Genomic DNA, 13,268 nt, shown 5'->3' with positions numbered 1-13,268 from the left:
ATCCGGTGAATATGGTGGCTGAGGCATTATTGTGGTGTTGTTTTTGGCCAAAAAATCGAAATCCTTTGATCCATATTTTTCGATAGCAAAAAATCGCCGAGCTCGCAAAATAACTTGTAACTTTACGCCTCTCACAACCAAACAAAAGAGGATGTTCCATTGAAACTTGGTACAGATGTTAGGGAAGAGTGTACCAATATAACAAAACAAAAAAATCGATAATCGAAAAATTTGAAATTCGCGAAATTTGAAGAGTCACCTTACTTTTTGAACACACCTCGTACTTAATCCCAACTTTCTAGTTCCTGAGATTTCAGCGGTTTTAGTTTTTCCTGATTTATGGGCGTTAGAGTAGGCGCTGCGTAGGGACCTCAAGAATAAGCCTGCTTAGTCTCAACTGTGCATCTATTATAGTTTCTGAGATCTCAACGTTCATACGGACAGTCCGACATGGCTTAACCGACTTCGCTATTCATACTAATCAAAAATATATATAATTTTTAGGGTCGGAAACGTTTTCTTTTACCTGTTCCATTCTATTCATTGAATCGAATATACATATATATGTATATGTTAATATTCCGCCGAATATGTTTATCTCTATGATGTTGTACCAAATTAAAAGTGGATTTTCATCCCAAAAGCATTATTTATTGGTTCTTATTGAAATTTTTAACAATGTAAACAATGGACTGCCATCGTGATTAATCGAAAAAAAATGTATAAATATAGATTCCATGGAAAACTCATCAATCATGCAAATCTCAAGAAACTTCACTTCTTTGCCTTGGCTTTGGGCTTTGAGGTTGTGGAAGAAGCACCCTTTTTGGATCCACCAGCTGCCTTGGACGTACTTGGCTTCTTTTTGGCTTTGATCAAGCCATCTAGTTCGAGGTTATCTTTGTCTTCATCCTCATCTGAAGAGACTTGACCACCAGCTCCATCCTCTTCCCCTTGATCCGCGCCGTAGTAATCCTCATCACCACCACCAGCCTCTGCTTTCTTCTTCTTAATGCCCGCTTGAGCGGAATAGGAATATGCCATAACCTCCTTGTTATAGGATCGTGTGAGGGCTGCCTTTACTCTCCCGTCCACTGCATCAAAGGGCGATTTCTTGCCCGGCCATGAGGTGAGCTCGACCAGCGAGTCCAGATCCTCGCGAAGTAGGTGGTATTCTTTCATAGCATCAAGAGCGCCGGACACGCCCTCCTGTCCATCCTTCACCAGAGGCCGCACAATATTATTAAGAAGGAAGGGGGCGTAATCTAGTCTCATGGATAATCTAGAGCCCGAGGTGCAGGCCCTTGTGTGATCGTGAAGCTCTTGGGCAAGTCTAGCCCGTTTTCCAGACTTCGAATTTTTGCCCAGCCACCCGGGGAAGTTGATCTGTCCAGTAAAGTGTCCGCACATGTTTTCGCCCGGTAGCACCGAGCTGAAAAAGGCCTGAGTGGGCAGTAGACTCCAGGCAGAGTTAGCTCGGATGCGCTTTTCGACGAGGTCACCCAAGCTGAGGGCATCTGCTGTAGCCGCTACCTTGGCCAAAACATCTTTCCTGCAAAAAGCGGTGAGTGTAAATATATGTATGGATGCGACATAGTCCCACTAACAAAACTTACTTATTTCCTTGTGGTGAGACCTGGAGGTAGTTTTGCTGCACAAAGAGCGGGGCCAGGCTGTAGTCGTGGAAGAAAAGGTCGCTCTTGTCGGCGAATGACATGTGCTTGTGCTCGTCGGCTGTAAAGACTTTCCGCACCACTTCCCATGGTCCAAGTTTCAGATCCTTGGTGGCTACCTTTTGCTCTGATTTAAGGTCTTCATTGGCGCTAAGCAGGGCAATATGGTTAATGGATTGCCGAATATCGTTGTTGGTGGCCGCAATGATTTCTTCTAATTTCGCAGGTGAAATCTTAACCTTTTCCTTGAAGCAGATGCTCATAATTTTTCCCTTGATCTGCTCAAGACGAGGCCGCTGGAATCGCAAATCGTAGCAGTAGTTGACCAAGGACCGAATCTTAGGATGGTTTCGATCATTACACATGCAAATAATCGGAATAGAGCTGTCCTTGATTAAAGCGATCAGTTCCTGCATTCCTCCTCTGTCCTCGTTTCCGGCCATGCCATCAACCTCGTCCATGATAAGCACGTGCTTTCGGGATACCGCCTGCCCTTGACCGGTGAAGTACCCAGAGAGAGATTTGTTGCTCAGAAGCGTGGAAACTTCGTCTTTCAGTAGGCGTTTGCTTCGTGTATCGGAGGCGTTGAACTCTACTGCATCGAAGCCCAGCTCCTTCACCACCAGAGTTGCTGTCGTGGTCTTTCCGATTCCCGGCGGTCCCGATAGCAGGGCCGCCTTGTAAAAGCTGCCATCGTCGTTCTTAGCCCAAGGATTTGGTCGCTGAGGCTTCTTATCGCCGTCGTGATTTACATACCACTTGGATAACCAGTTCATCAGCCTGGGGAAATTGGATTAGATAAATAAAAACCTTAAAACAAGGAAGTTTGAGAAAGCCTTCACATATAAAGTAAAATAATAAAATACTAGCCAATCAAATCAATAGTATAAACCCAACAAAGAATAACATACCGATGTACAAAAGATCATGTTCTTTCGTATAAATTTTAATTACTTACTTGGTAACGTTGCTAGCGGGTCCTGCCTGGCCAACGATTTCCTTAATGTTCGTGGGCTTATGCTTGTCCACCCAGGCCATTCCGACCAGATCCTGAGTCTTTGGTTTGGCGGTCCTTGCCACCGGAGCTTTGTGTTCTTCGGAGCTGGGCTCTTTTTTTACTTTCACAGTTATATCTGCTACATGATCCTGCTTTTCTTTTTTTACCTTGGGGGATGTGTGTTCCTCCTTGACTTTATTTTTGGAGGTATGCTTCTCGCCACTTTTATGTTTAGTGTCTTCCTTCTCCTCCTTAATTTTAGACTTACTGGGAGCCTTAGCCTCCTTCTTCTCCTTGTCACTGGAGCTATGCTCCTCCTTAGGGCTCTTTTTTTCTTCCTTTACCTGCTTACCTTGCCCGGATTTTTCCCTAATTAGATCAAAGAGGCCATCTTCGCTAAGAATGGGTATATTAAGTTCTTCGGCCACTGCCAATTTCTTTGGTCCCGCCTCTTCACCGACGACAAGGTACTTCAGTTTTTTCCCCACCACGGTCATTACCCTTCCTCCGTACTCCTTGATAACCGCCTCTGCCTCCTCGCGCTCCATTGATTCCAGAACTCCGGTGACAACGAATGTAAGTCCACTTAGGCAATTTGGCGAGCCCTTGGGTATTTCTTTACTGCCGGGATTCAAGCACGCACTGCGGTTCTTGTACTTTTGGTAGAGCACGGCGGTCATGCGTTTCCGCTCGTGCCGTTCCTCGTCTGTTAGGACGCTGGACTCTAAATCTGCAGGTGGCTTCTCCTTCTTCGCACGAGGAGTTGGGGCTTTAGCTTTGGTCGCTTTGGGTTTGGCCGGCTCTGGGCTGCTTTTTTTGGATCTTTTGGGGGAGGGAGAGCTCCTGCGAGGTGAAGGAACCTTCTTCACCGGTGCATCTTCCTTGAGACTCTCGTCTAGGTCGACTTCCATTAAACTTCTGTCTATATCCTCGTTCTCGAACTCGCGAACTGCTTTGGACTTCGGTTTGGCCACAACGACCCGTTTAGTTTCTCCACCGAAAAGTTCAGAAGGATCCACGTGCCTTTTGAGCTTGGACAGTGAAGGTTTCTGCCCATTCCTGGCTTTTTTGGGTTCCGGTGTGGCAGACACCACTTCATCCTCGCTAGATGCCTTTGAGGGTTTGCGTTTCTTGGTCTCCGGGGGAGTGGCGACCACCTCGTCTTCATCGCTGGATATTACCAATGCCTTTCTGCGTTTTGGCGCCTTTGTTGGCGTCTCTCCATTTACGTCCTCCGCCTTCTTCGGCTTCGCAGGCAACGGCTTGAAGTAAGTGTTAATGCCCTAGAATGATTAATTAAAGCACATTAATGTAATTTCTAAGCTCACGGCAGACTGTCAACCACATACGCGTTGCATTCCGGCAGATATTGTTTATTTTTGAAGCTAAGTTGCGAATTTCAGACTGATGTGAACAGTGTTACCAAGTAGAGCAGCGGTGTTATCACCGAAATTTGCGCACTTCAATGTCTAAAAATCACTGGGAAGATAGTCAATCGATAAGAGTAACCAATCTATGGTCACACTGAATACCAAATAAGAATGTAGAATTACTTATGCAGCGTGGGGCCAAATATAAATTCAGTGCGAATGACAATAAATTTTTCAGTTAAAGTATTTAAAACAAGACTATCGCTTTGCTTTTTGAAACCACTTTTATTTATTTTAATTAAATCATTACACAAAAAAAAGCTGAAAAAGTTGTTTAATTTACTGAGTTGTATTTTACAATCCCCCATCAAAAGTTTCTACAGGGCTCTCCTAATTGGGTTTTTTATTACTTATAAATAATTATTTCAAGTGCTGTTTTAGTTTCATTCTTGTACCATGTCGAGAATGAATTTCTTTATTCGCTATGGAGTAATCCTTTTGGTGAAATCGGACTCCTCTAAATTCGAATTCCTAATGGCGAACAGGATCGTATAGTCCACCTAATCTAGCACCGTTTATTTTTAAAAATTAAAAAAAAAGAAATGTTTGGCTGATAATGCTTTTCCATATTGAGGACAACCAGCGGTCTTATGTAAGAGTTTTTGCATGAAAAATTTTAAATATTTAAAGTTCATCGCATTCTCTTATTATTCGTTATATTCTGTATTAAAGAACAATTTATTTATTTATTAAACAAATTAATTCTTTAATACAATACTAAATCTAATGGATTACTTAAAGAATACTAGCTACTAGGGCCTACGACTCGAGATTAAATGATTAAATTAAAAATACTTAAATATTTAGGATGGTTCTAACAAATATAACAATATTTCATTTTTATTTTTCGATAACCGCCGCAGTCTCAACCAGCAAGTGCACCGTATTTAGCTTAGCGAGTACACCTACCAATATTATGTTATACTAGAGTCTGCTTTGCACTGCTTTCTACCTATACGAAAGAACAGCGTAAAGGCTTCTCGCTACTGCATAAAGCAGTGTTTAAATTCCATTAAATCTTTGGATTTAGCCAATTGGTGCACTTCATTATTTGATCTTTCATTGGGATTTTATTGGTATTTCTTTGACCGGATTATGACCAAGTGGTCAACTTTTATTTTCATATTTGCATAATCACCATTTAAATTTGTTTCACCTTAAATCAACAATAATATTAAAGTATTTTTATTAAATGTCATCAAATTTCTATCATTTTCGACCATAAATGTTCTTGACATCTTACGATTAATAGCAAAGTCAGATCTCTTGAAGTATAAGACATAAAAGTTGGGATGAAGCAAGCGGAACACGCAAGGTTAATTTCGCACCCATTCGAACGCTGACAAAAGGCGAACAACTAAACAAGCTGATTTGCCAGCAACTATAGAAGCTAGATATTTTGAATCTTGGATTCATCCGGACACCCCCACTGTTACGCCCACAAAGACATTTTGGGATGAACACTGAGTAAGCACGCCGATCCTAGGGACGCCTGTGCAGCATACAGAACATAGTCGTATATAATATTAATATAAAAGTACTCGTAATACTCGACTACCGTAAATTCTCTTCGAAATTAAATTAAACTATCTTAGCATAGAAAAGGAATAGTAAATTTCAAAAATATAATAAAAATAATTTAATAATATTATTGATTTAAAGTGAAACAAATTTAAATGGTAATTATATAATTATGAAAATAAAAGTTTATAATATCCCAAGTTATCCCAAGTGGTAAACCATTCACCAAGTATAAATAATTGATTTTTATTTCCCAATTAATTATTTTCTTCTTTATCTTTCTGGATTAATTTCTATCAATAAACATGATAATAATGATAACGTGTTTATTATTTATTTTATTAAAATTGCCTCAGAAGCAACCTTACGAGTATAATTCGAATTTTTATCAACAGTTTAATTATTAATTTGTTTTCTTCGGAATGTAGAATTTGTATAAAGCAGAAGTTGTAAAAATTAAAAAATATGTGCCAATATTTTAACCTCTGCTGTAAAAATACGACATTCGTTCACTCCTTGGCGCACTCTTAACTACATATGAGAAAATCAGTTTGGAGAACTATTTGTTGCTGCATTCTTATGCATTATATCTTATTGCTAGATTCTTGTATTCAAGTATGGAGAAATGTTTCTCGTTTGGAGAAATTGACATCAAATTTGCATATCACTCGCTTCATTTGAAAAAGGAATGAAAGTTTTAGTTTTAAATTACCAATGTTCCTTCCATTGCCGATACATTGTATCTTAGAAAAGCAAAAAGAACTATTTCTATTTACTCATAAGAAAACTTTAGTAGGGAAAGATTGCAAGTTATTGTTTATAGTTTTTACTTTGTTTTATTTGAAATTAAGAATAAAGAATAGAAGGCTGTGTTGCTAGTAAATAAAACATTATTATTAAAAAATAAAATTAGTTTACGGATGCCAATGTTGGGTGCAACAACAATAAAGAAGAAAAAGGATATTTGTACATCAAACGTTCTGAGAAAAAGATATATATATATATATAGGCGGAAAACTAAAATTAAAGAAAAGGAATTCGAAAATTTGGGATACGACTATAATAAGAAACACGGCTGAAAGCTTCTGGGGATAAGGGGATATGTACCTCTGTTTTTAGAGTAGTTGCATTTAGTGGGTACTATCGCGAATTGGAGGTTAAGAATGGTTTTCTTAGTAACTCTAACCCCTAATTAATGTGAAAAGTCAATCGAGAGAGATGCCAAAGCCAAATCGCCTCAACAAATTGATTTTCACAATAAAAGTCGAGGCAAAATGCAACTAATCTGCTTACATGGCTTTTGATTTTACATGTTATTTGACATATGCTCCATCAATCTTCCGCTAATGCAACGCAATCTAATCAAATCCAATCGGAATCACATCATCAACGCCACTTTACATCGCCCCGGAGCCAACTCCCCCGGCACTCTTTGTCCGAGATCGTCGCACAAGCTGTTTAGTTGCATTTACAGGGCATTAGGCCGCTTTCCCTTGGCTTTTCCATTTTCCCTCGGCGGCTGTCAACCCCCTTGGCCAACTGATTACACGCGCAATTAAGGGTTGCGGCTAAACCACCTCCCACCCAGTAACCTTGCTCGCGGCGGTTGCACGTGCTAAGCGCCATCAAATGTCACCCTTGGGGCCTAAGTGAAAAATCATTGCTTAACACTGATTTTGATTAAATTTCACATAAACAAACAAGTGGATGAAAAAAAAGGGAGGGGTGCGGGAGAGTAGTAACTAACCTTAATTACTTATTTTATTTGAAAATGTTAAATATTTTTATTAATCTGTTTAATGCCAAAGTGGCATAAAGATCTGCAGTTCGTGCAACAAGTGCTAAGACAGGATGAAACAGAGGAAAAGGGTTTCACTTTCCCCACCCAACTGACATCTTGAGCGATGCGAGACCACATGGAAAAGTTCCCACACATTGGGACCAAGGGGAATAGGGCTTTGAATATAAATTGACTTCGGGTGGATTTGACTTGGCAGGACCTTAAATTATGCGTCGAAAGTCGCAAGTAAATAAATACAAATCGGGGCTGGCAGAGAGCCACCCCCTTTCACGCGGATTTATTACATTTGCATCTGATTTCCCGATTATGTGACATTTTTTGGCGAGAGTGTTTAAGCCTTGATGGGGGTGATTGGCAGTAGGGGTGACACTCTTTATTTTGCCGGCCACTAATTTGAGAATGGCGTGTGATGGCCGGCACTTGTTCTCCGCTCTGCCTCCCCCTGCTGCCTCATTTATTGATCATTAGCACTGGCTAAGGCCCCCGCCCACGCCTCTGACCCCCGCTTAATCATGATTAATTATTTTGACGCATTATTTTGATTCGGTATTTATCAAAATGTCGCAAAATAGCGCTTAGCCTTTTATTATGTTTGCTTAGCTGATTAATCTTTTGGCGGAGTGTTGTCCCCCCTCTCTCCCCTTTTGCTCACCAAGTGGGTGGGAGAATTAACCTTTTGGTTTTGTTTCTTATGTAAATCAGGCTGAGGCTTAACCAATGAAAAATGTCCATTTCCTTTGCTTGAGAGTGGCTAACAGCAGAAAGAAGCTTTAAGAGAAAGTAAACTTCACACAAATAAATTTGAAAACGCATTTTCAAAAGCTGAACCTTCGAACCCCCTCGACAATTACCATTAATTTGCTCCCGAACACAGGAACCCTAAAAGGTTAATTACTAGCCATGCCGATGGTGGAAACCCATCTTCATCCCAGCAGAATCGAACCGAACCCAATCCGAATCGAGGAGAACCCCACACGGAGTGCGATCGGCGAGGAACAAGTTTCCCATGGGCAGAAATTAATAAAATTTGCAATTTACAATTTGGAAGCGACTTATATATCAGTGGGAAAACACGGCGCAATGTGCGCGGAGAAAACATGTTCGACAGTTAATAAAACAAATAATTGCATCGTGTGTGCAATAAAAAGAAGGTTAAACGTGGCCATAGAAACCGCCGAACGACTGCAGAGTAGACAGAGAGGGCTTTATGCTGGCAGAGCGGGAGGGGGAGTGGGAGAGGGCCAGCAACTAATCATCAGCAGCAGGAGCAGACGTCGCGCCAATTGGAATTGCAAATCTTCCAGGAGTGGGAGCGAGAAAGACACACCTATCTATGGGGAAGAGAAGAAGGAATATGGACATGGAGGCGCTTCCATAAGGATTCTTAGGATCAGTAGCGGTTTTAGTGGGTTTGTTGGCCCTTGAAGTGAATTCTAAATTTACAAATTATGTTATTCCTCTAACATAGTCATTCTAGTATGTATTTAAAGTTATAAAATATAAAAGAAAATCTCATAAATTAATAAACTTACTAATGTTGTATCTCCAAAATGACGTAATATAACCAGAAAATATAAAACCATTAATTATTATCAAAAACTTCATGTTCTGCCTCACACATCCAGCGACTGAATCCCTCTCAGCGCTCCTGTGCACACATGTTGGCCTCGTCTAAGACAAAATGGTGGAGCCAAGTCATGGACGACGACTACGACGACGAGGTTGAGATTGAGGCGGAGGACTGGGAATGGAAACGGGAACGGGAACGGGATGGGCAACGATGACGAGGAGAGTAGGACACACAGGTTCATTCTCCCATAAATACGCTCAGCGGGTGTTAAATATTTTGTACGACTTCTGCAAGTCCTCGACTTCGAGCTCGGCAAAAAGACTGTCCAGGACCCAGACAGCGCCTGGCTATCTCTTAAACAAACGCACAACTTTTGGCCCAAACGCCTTTGTTCATCAATTAAGCTGTCTGTCCAGTGTCCCCGTCCCCTTCCCAGTCAGAGAGTACATACGAAAGAGAGGGAGATACAGTTCGTGAAAGAGACGGCTGGCTGGCTGGCTGGTTGGGGCCGCAAGTTGGAGACACATGCTATGGCTTGTAAATTGTGCGTCGGTCAGAAATTGAAATATGGCGTCGCAGCGCAGGCAAATTGAAATCAATGAAAATGCTGTATTCCTTGGCCAGGGCTTACTGAGGACTACGACGGGCCAGGAAGAGCTACACCCAACTGGCTTTAACTTACTTAAAGGGAAGGAAGTTGTCGCGGTGGATCAATATTTCTATAGTTTGCGATGTGCTATGACTATGTTTCATGAATGTTTTTATTTAATAATCAGAAGAAACTCATTCACAGTACACGGAATGATACATCTTCAGCCTTTCCTTGAGAATTACATATTAACTAAGACGAAAGGGTAGCTCGTTCTAGTAACATAGTCATAAAGGCTTTATTGTTGGAACAAGTTGAAAAGATATAAATCATGAAACAAAAAGTAAACCTCCTCCCAAGGCTCCAATCTTATTTGTATTAATTACCACTTCTTGTATTTTTATGCAATACTTTGATCTCGGAGACATTTACGATCAGGATATATCCGATTACCGGCTCTTGACTTGCCACCGAACTGTTCTAAGCCGATTTGGCTTATGGCGCCCGCGGTTGATGGAATCTCCCACCACCTGGCAGCCCGCTCTCTGTTGCCCCAGACCCCGTTTATAGATTATTTTAAATGCCGATAAAAGCGCATGTCCGACAAGCAGCTAAACAAAAGACAGAACATGCCATCATTACCACCAGCCGATCCAAACTGAGCCGAGCCGCGGATCCGAGGCTGCGCCATGTTTGATGATTAAATCTCGAAAATGTTAATGACGCCGGGAGCGGAGGCAGCCGTAAAAGAAGCCCCAAGAGGAACCTCCAATCCAGATGGAACCAAAACTCAGACATGGAAATTAGCTGCCGGTTGTTGCAGGAGTTCGGGGCGGGGATCGATCGATCGTTAAACGAACGCCAAGGATCGCCATCGCCACATCGCCACGTCGGTATCGAAATCGGGATCGGGATCGGGATCGGTATCGGTTTTCATTTGACGCGCTGCACCGAGGCGAGGCGGCATTTCCACATTGATTAAACAACAGAGCCCTCGCCCCGGTCACAGCGACCGGCGATCAAAATACCTATTAGCAATTAAAAGACGAAAAAATCTTATGACAAGTTCGGAAAGTCGGGCTAGGTACCGTTGCCGCTCCATCCTTCGGCCGTCCGTTCACATACGAAGTCCAAAATTATGGGACATTAATTGACTGTAGGTTAACAACCAACAGCCAACAGCCAACAGCCAACAAAAAGCGGGCCAGGAGAATGGGTAAAAATTATGAAAAATATTATTGCATTGTCTGGTGGAGAGGTGCAAAGGGGTTCTTCTTTATGGGCCCCTCCTCCGGTCCGTTCCCCGATTTGGGTTCTTTTATGTAACTGGTTTTATGTAACTTGGCCCAAACCCTTTGTCATTGGCGGGTACTCCGAATGCGTGTTGCATTGTGCAGCAGCTATTGGGGTGCAGCTATGGAATTCTGTTTTTAAAATGTCAATAGTTTGGGATGAAAACTTGAAGAATATTCTTGAAAATTATTGGTATTTTTGCAAAATTCATATTGAAGTCGAATCGAATCCTCTCTCCTCCCACTGCAAGCCTAAAAACAAACCCACTCCGCCCGTTGTTGTCAAGTTTTGTGAAGATTAATTGAACAATCAATTTAAATTTTTATAGGTTTTCAGCTTTTCATATCTCTTACACGACTTTTTGTGTCTTTCTGGCCTTTCTGCTCCAGCCCCAGTTGCTGTTGTTGGGTTATAAATTTGGTTTCTTTGTGGCACTGAAATGGGTCTTTAGTCGGTTCTTTCTCCGACCCTACCTCTCCGTTCGGCTTAATTTGGAATTATGAAATAGTATTAATGAAAGGTAAACTTTGTGTGTTTTCGGAGGTTTCTTACATAGGAGAGGCATAGCAGCTTATGCAGAAGGAAAGCTAGCACTTAAGGCTAGGTAAACGGCCTCCATTAGAGACTAATTCATCTATAAAACCACTCCTTTCCTGGCTCTGCAAATATTTTGATGCCTTAGCATTAAATGGCCATAAATGGGATCGTGAAAAATATATTACTTTCATCGCAGACATAAAGAAGGAACATTTACGACAGCGGAAATTTGCACAGAGCTTGCTTGTAATTTATATTTTCGATTTAATGGCCAAGAAATTACCAATAATTACCTCGAGTCTCCAGTTTATTTGTTATAATTTTAGTATTTCCCCTTTACGGCGGATGAACAAATATTTAAATATCGATTGGGACTGGCGCCATTTTCGACAATTTTAATGAAATTATAAATTTAGTCTCAGCTCTGAGTGACGTTTATGGGGATCCTAATGCTGGCTTCGTCTGGTCTATCTCCGCTAGTGACAATGGCAACACCTACGGCTTTTTAGTGCATCGAGCTATGAGTTCTCCTGGCTCAGGCTCAGGCCCAGCCTCTCCTCTGTTTTCATTTCCATTCCGACTTAATTTATGTGCATCTTAAATGCTTTCTATTCAGTTTCTAAGGCGCATGCGCTTCGGCTCTCTATCGGACAATAGTTAACCCTGCCCTTCGCTGGCAGGCGAATCACATTTTATAGTTTACACACATCAACATTTTTATAGTGAGCTCACGTTGGTCTCCTCAGCTCAGCGGAACCGTCACAGATCTTGTTCTTTGATTGCATTTTCCATATCATCAAAGGCGGGATCTCAAGTCGATCAAATACAAATTAAATTTGATTTCCATCAATATTCGATCCTTTTTTTGGGATTTTAAAATAGTTGTTATTAACTGCTTATCGTTGCTTTAGGAACTTGTAAGCAGAAGTAAGAGATTCTAATGAATTATTATAACTTTCTAACTTAATACTTACGAACCTACGAACTGTGTCAAGACGGTCTCTCTGACCCAAATGTTTCGAATAAGTTTCGTTTTCCATTAACCCTATTAATTGCCATGCAAATAATGGAAAAACATCTTTCTTTTCCCAACGAAAGTCTGGGATGATTGCTGAATTGCTATGCAAATTTGGCATTGCCCAAAATGAACAAGCCAAAGAACGAAAAGCGAAAAGGAAAACTTTTACGTTTCAATTTTCCACTCTGTCACCCCAGAAAGGTGGCTGCCACCTCGTCTAATGCCCAACTAATTAATGAAAGTAAATTAATTTATACGTAAATTGTTTTGTTTAGTTCGGGAACCTCTTCTTTCCCCCGACTGGGCCGGGTAAGGGCTTTATCAATGGCTTTGTCCGACGCTTCTTGAATGCCTAATGAGGCGGCGGGGAGAAAAGTTCAATGTTTCTGGCTCTCAGTCGCCCTCACTTCACTTGACTTGGCTTAATTCGCTGGGTAATTGTTGATTTGGTTTCGTTGGCTTCCTTACTGGAACGTGGGAGATTTCCCGCCCCCGCCTATCGAATTCTAAGTAGAGTGGAAATAGATAGTATCCCAGGTGGCTTCAAGTTCTTCTTACCAATAATTAAATACATTATTCTACTCAGTAATTGTTTTGTAAATAAATGAAAACGAAGAAACTACTTTCCGTAGAAACACAGTAACCTTCACGTCAAAGATGGAAACTTAAGATGCTGCTGGGCAGACTTAACTTCTGATCTAGCAACTCACGGCTGTTCATAATCCACTCTTTCAATGCTAGTTACTAACTTAAGATTATCATTTAGTTGTTATTCATTGATAACGAACATGCTTAATGCATTAGGAGTCCCTATTAAACGCGTCTCTATTCCGAAAGTC

The 13,268-nt window shown here is 41.2% G+C and overlaps 1 protein-coding gene across 1 annotated transcript; it reads right to left on the bottom strand.

Annotated features, from left to right (window-relative positions):
- Positions 1 to 635: 635 nt before the first annotated feature.
- On the bottom strand, positions 636 to 4,112 carry LOC108115020 (replication factor C subunit 1). The gene is made up of 4 exons (XM_017226262.2): positions 4,020 to 4,112; positions 2,632 to 3,953; positions 1,617 to 2,453; positions 636 to 1,552 (listed from the first exon to the last, which is right to left on the bottom strand). The coding sequence occupies exons 1-4, from the start codon at positions 4,026 to 4,028 to the stop codon at positions 775 to 777; spliced, it is 2,946 nt and encodes a 981-aa protein (XP_017081751.2). The 5' UTR covers positions 4,029 to 4,112; the 3' UTR covers positions 636 to 774.
- Positions 4,113 to 13,268: the final 9,156 nt, after the last annotated feature.

The sequence above is a fragment of the Drosophila eugracilis genome, unplaced genomic scaffold (genome assembly GCF_018153835.1).
Source record: "Drosophila eugracilis isolate 14026-0451.02 unplaced genomic scaffold, ASM1815383v1 contig_1897, whole genome shotgun sequence".
Taxonomy (NCBI): Eukaryota; Metazoa; Arthropoda; class Insecta; order Diptera; family Drosophilidae; genus Drosophila; species Drosophila eugracilis.
The sequence above is the reverse complement of the archived record's forward strand: the minus strand, read 5'-3'. Positions and strand labels throughout refer to the sequence as shown.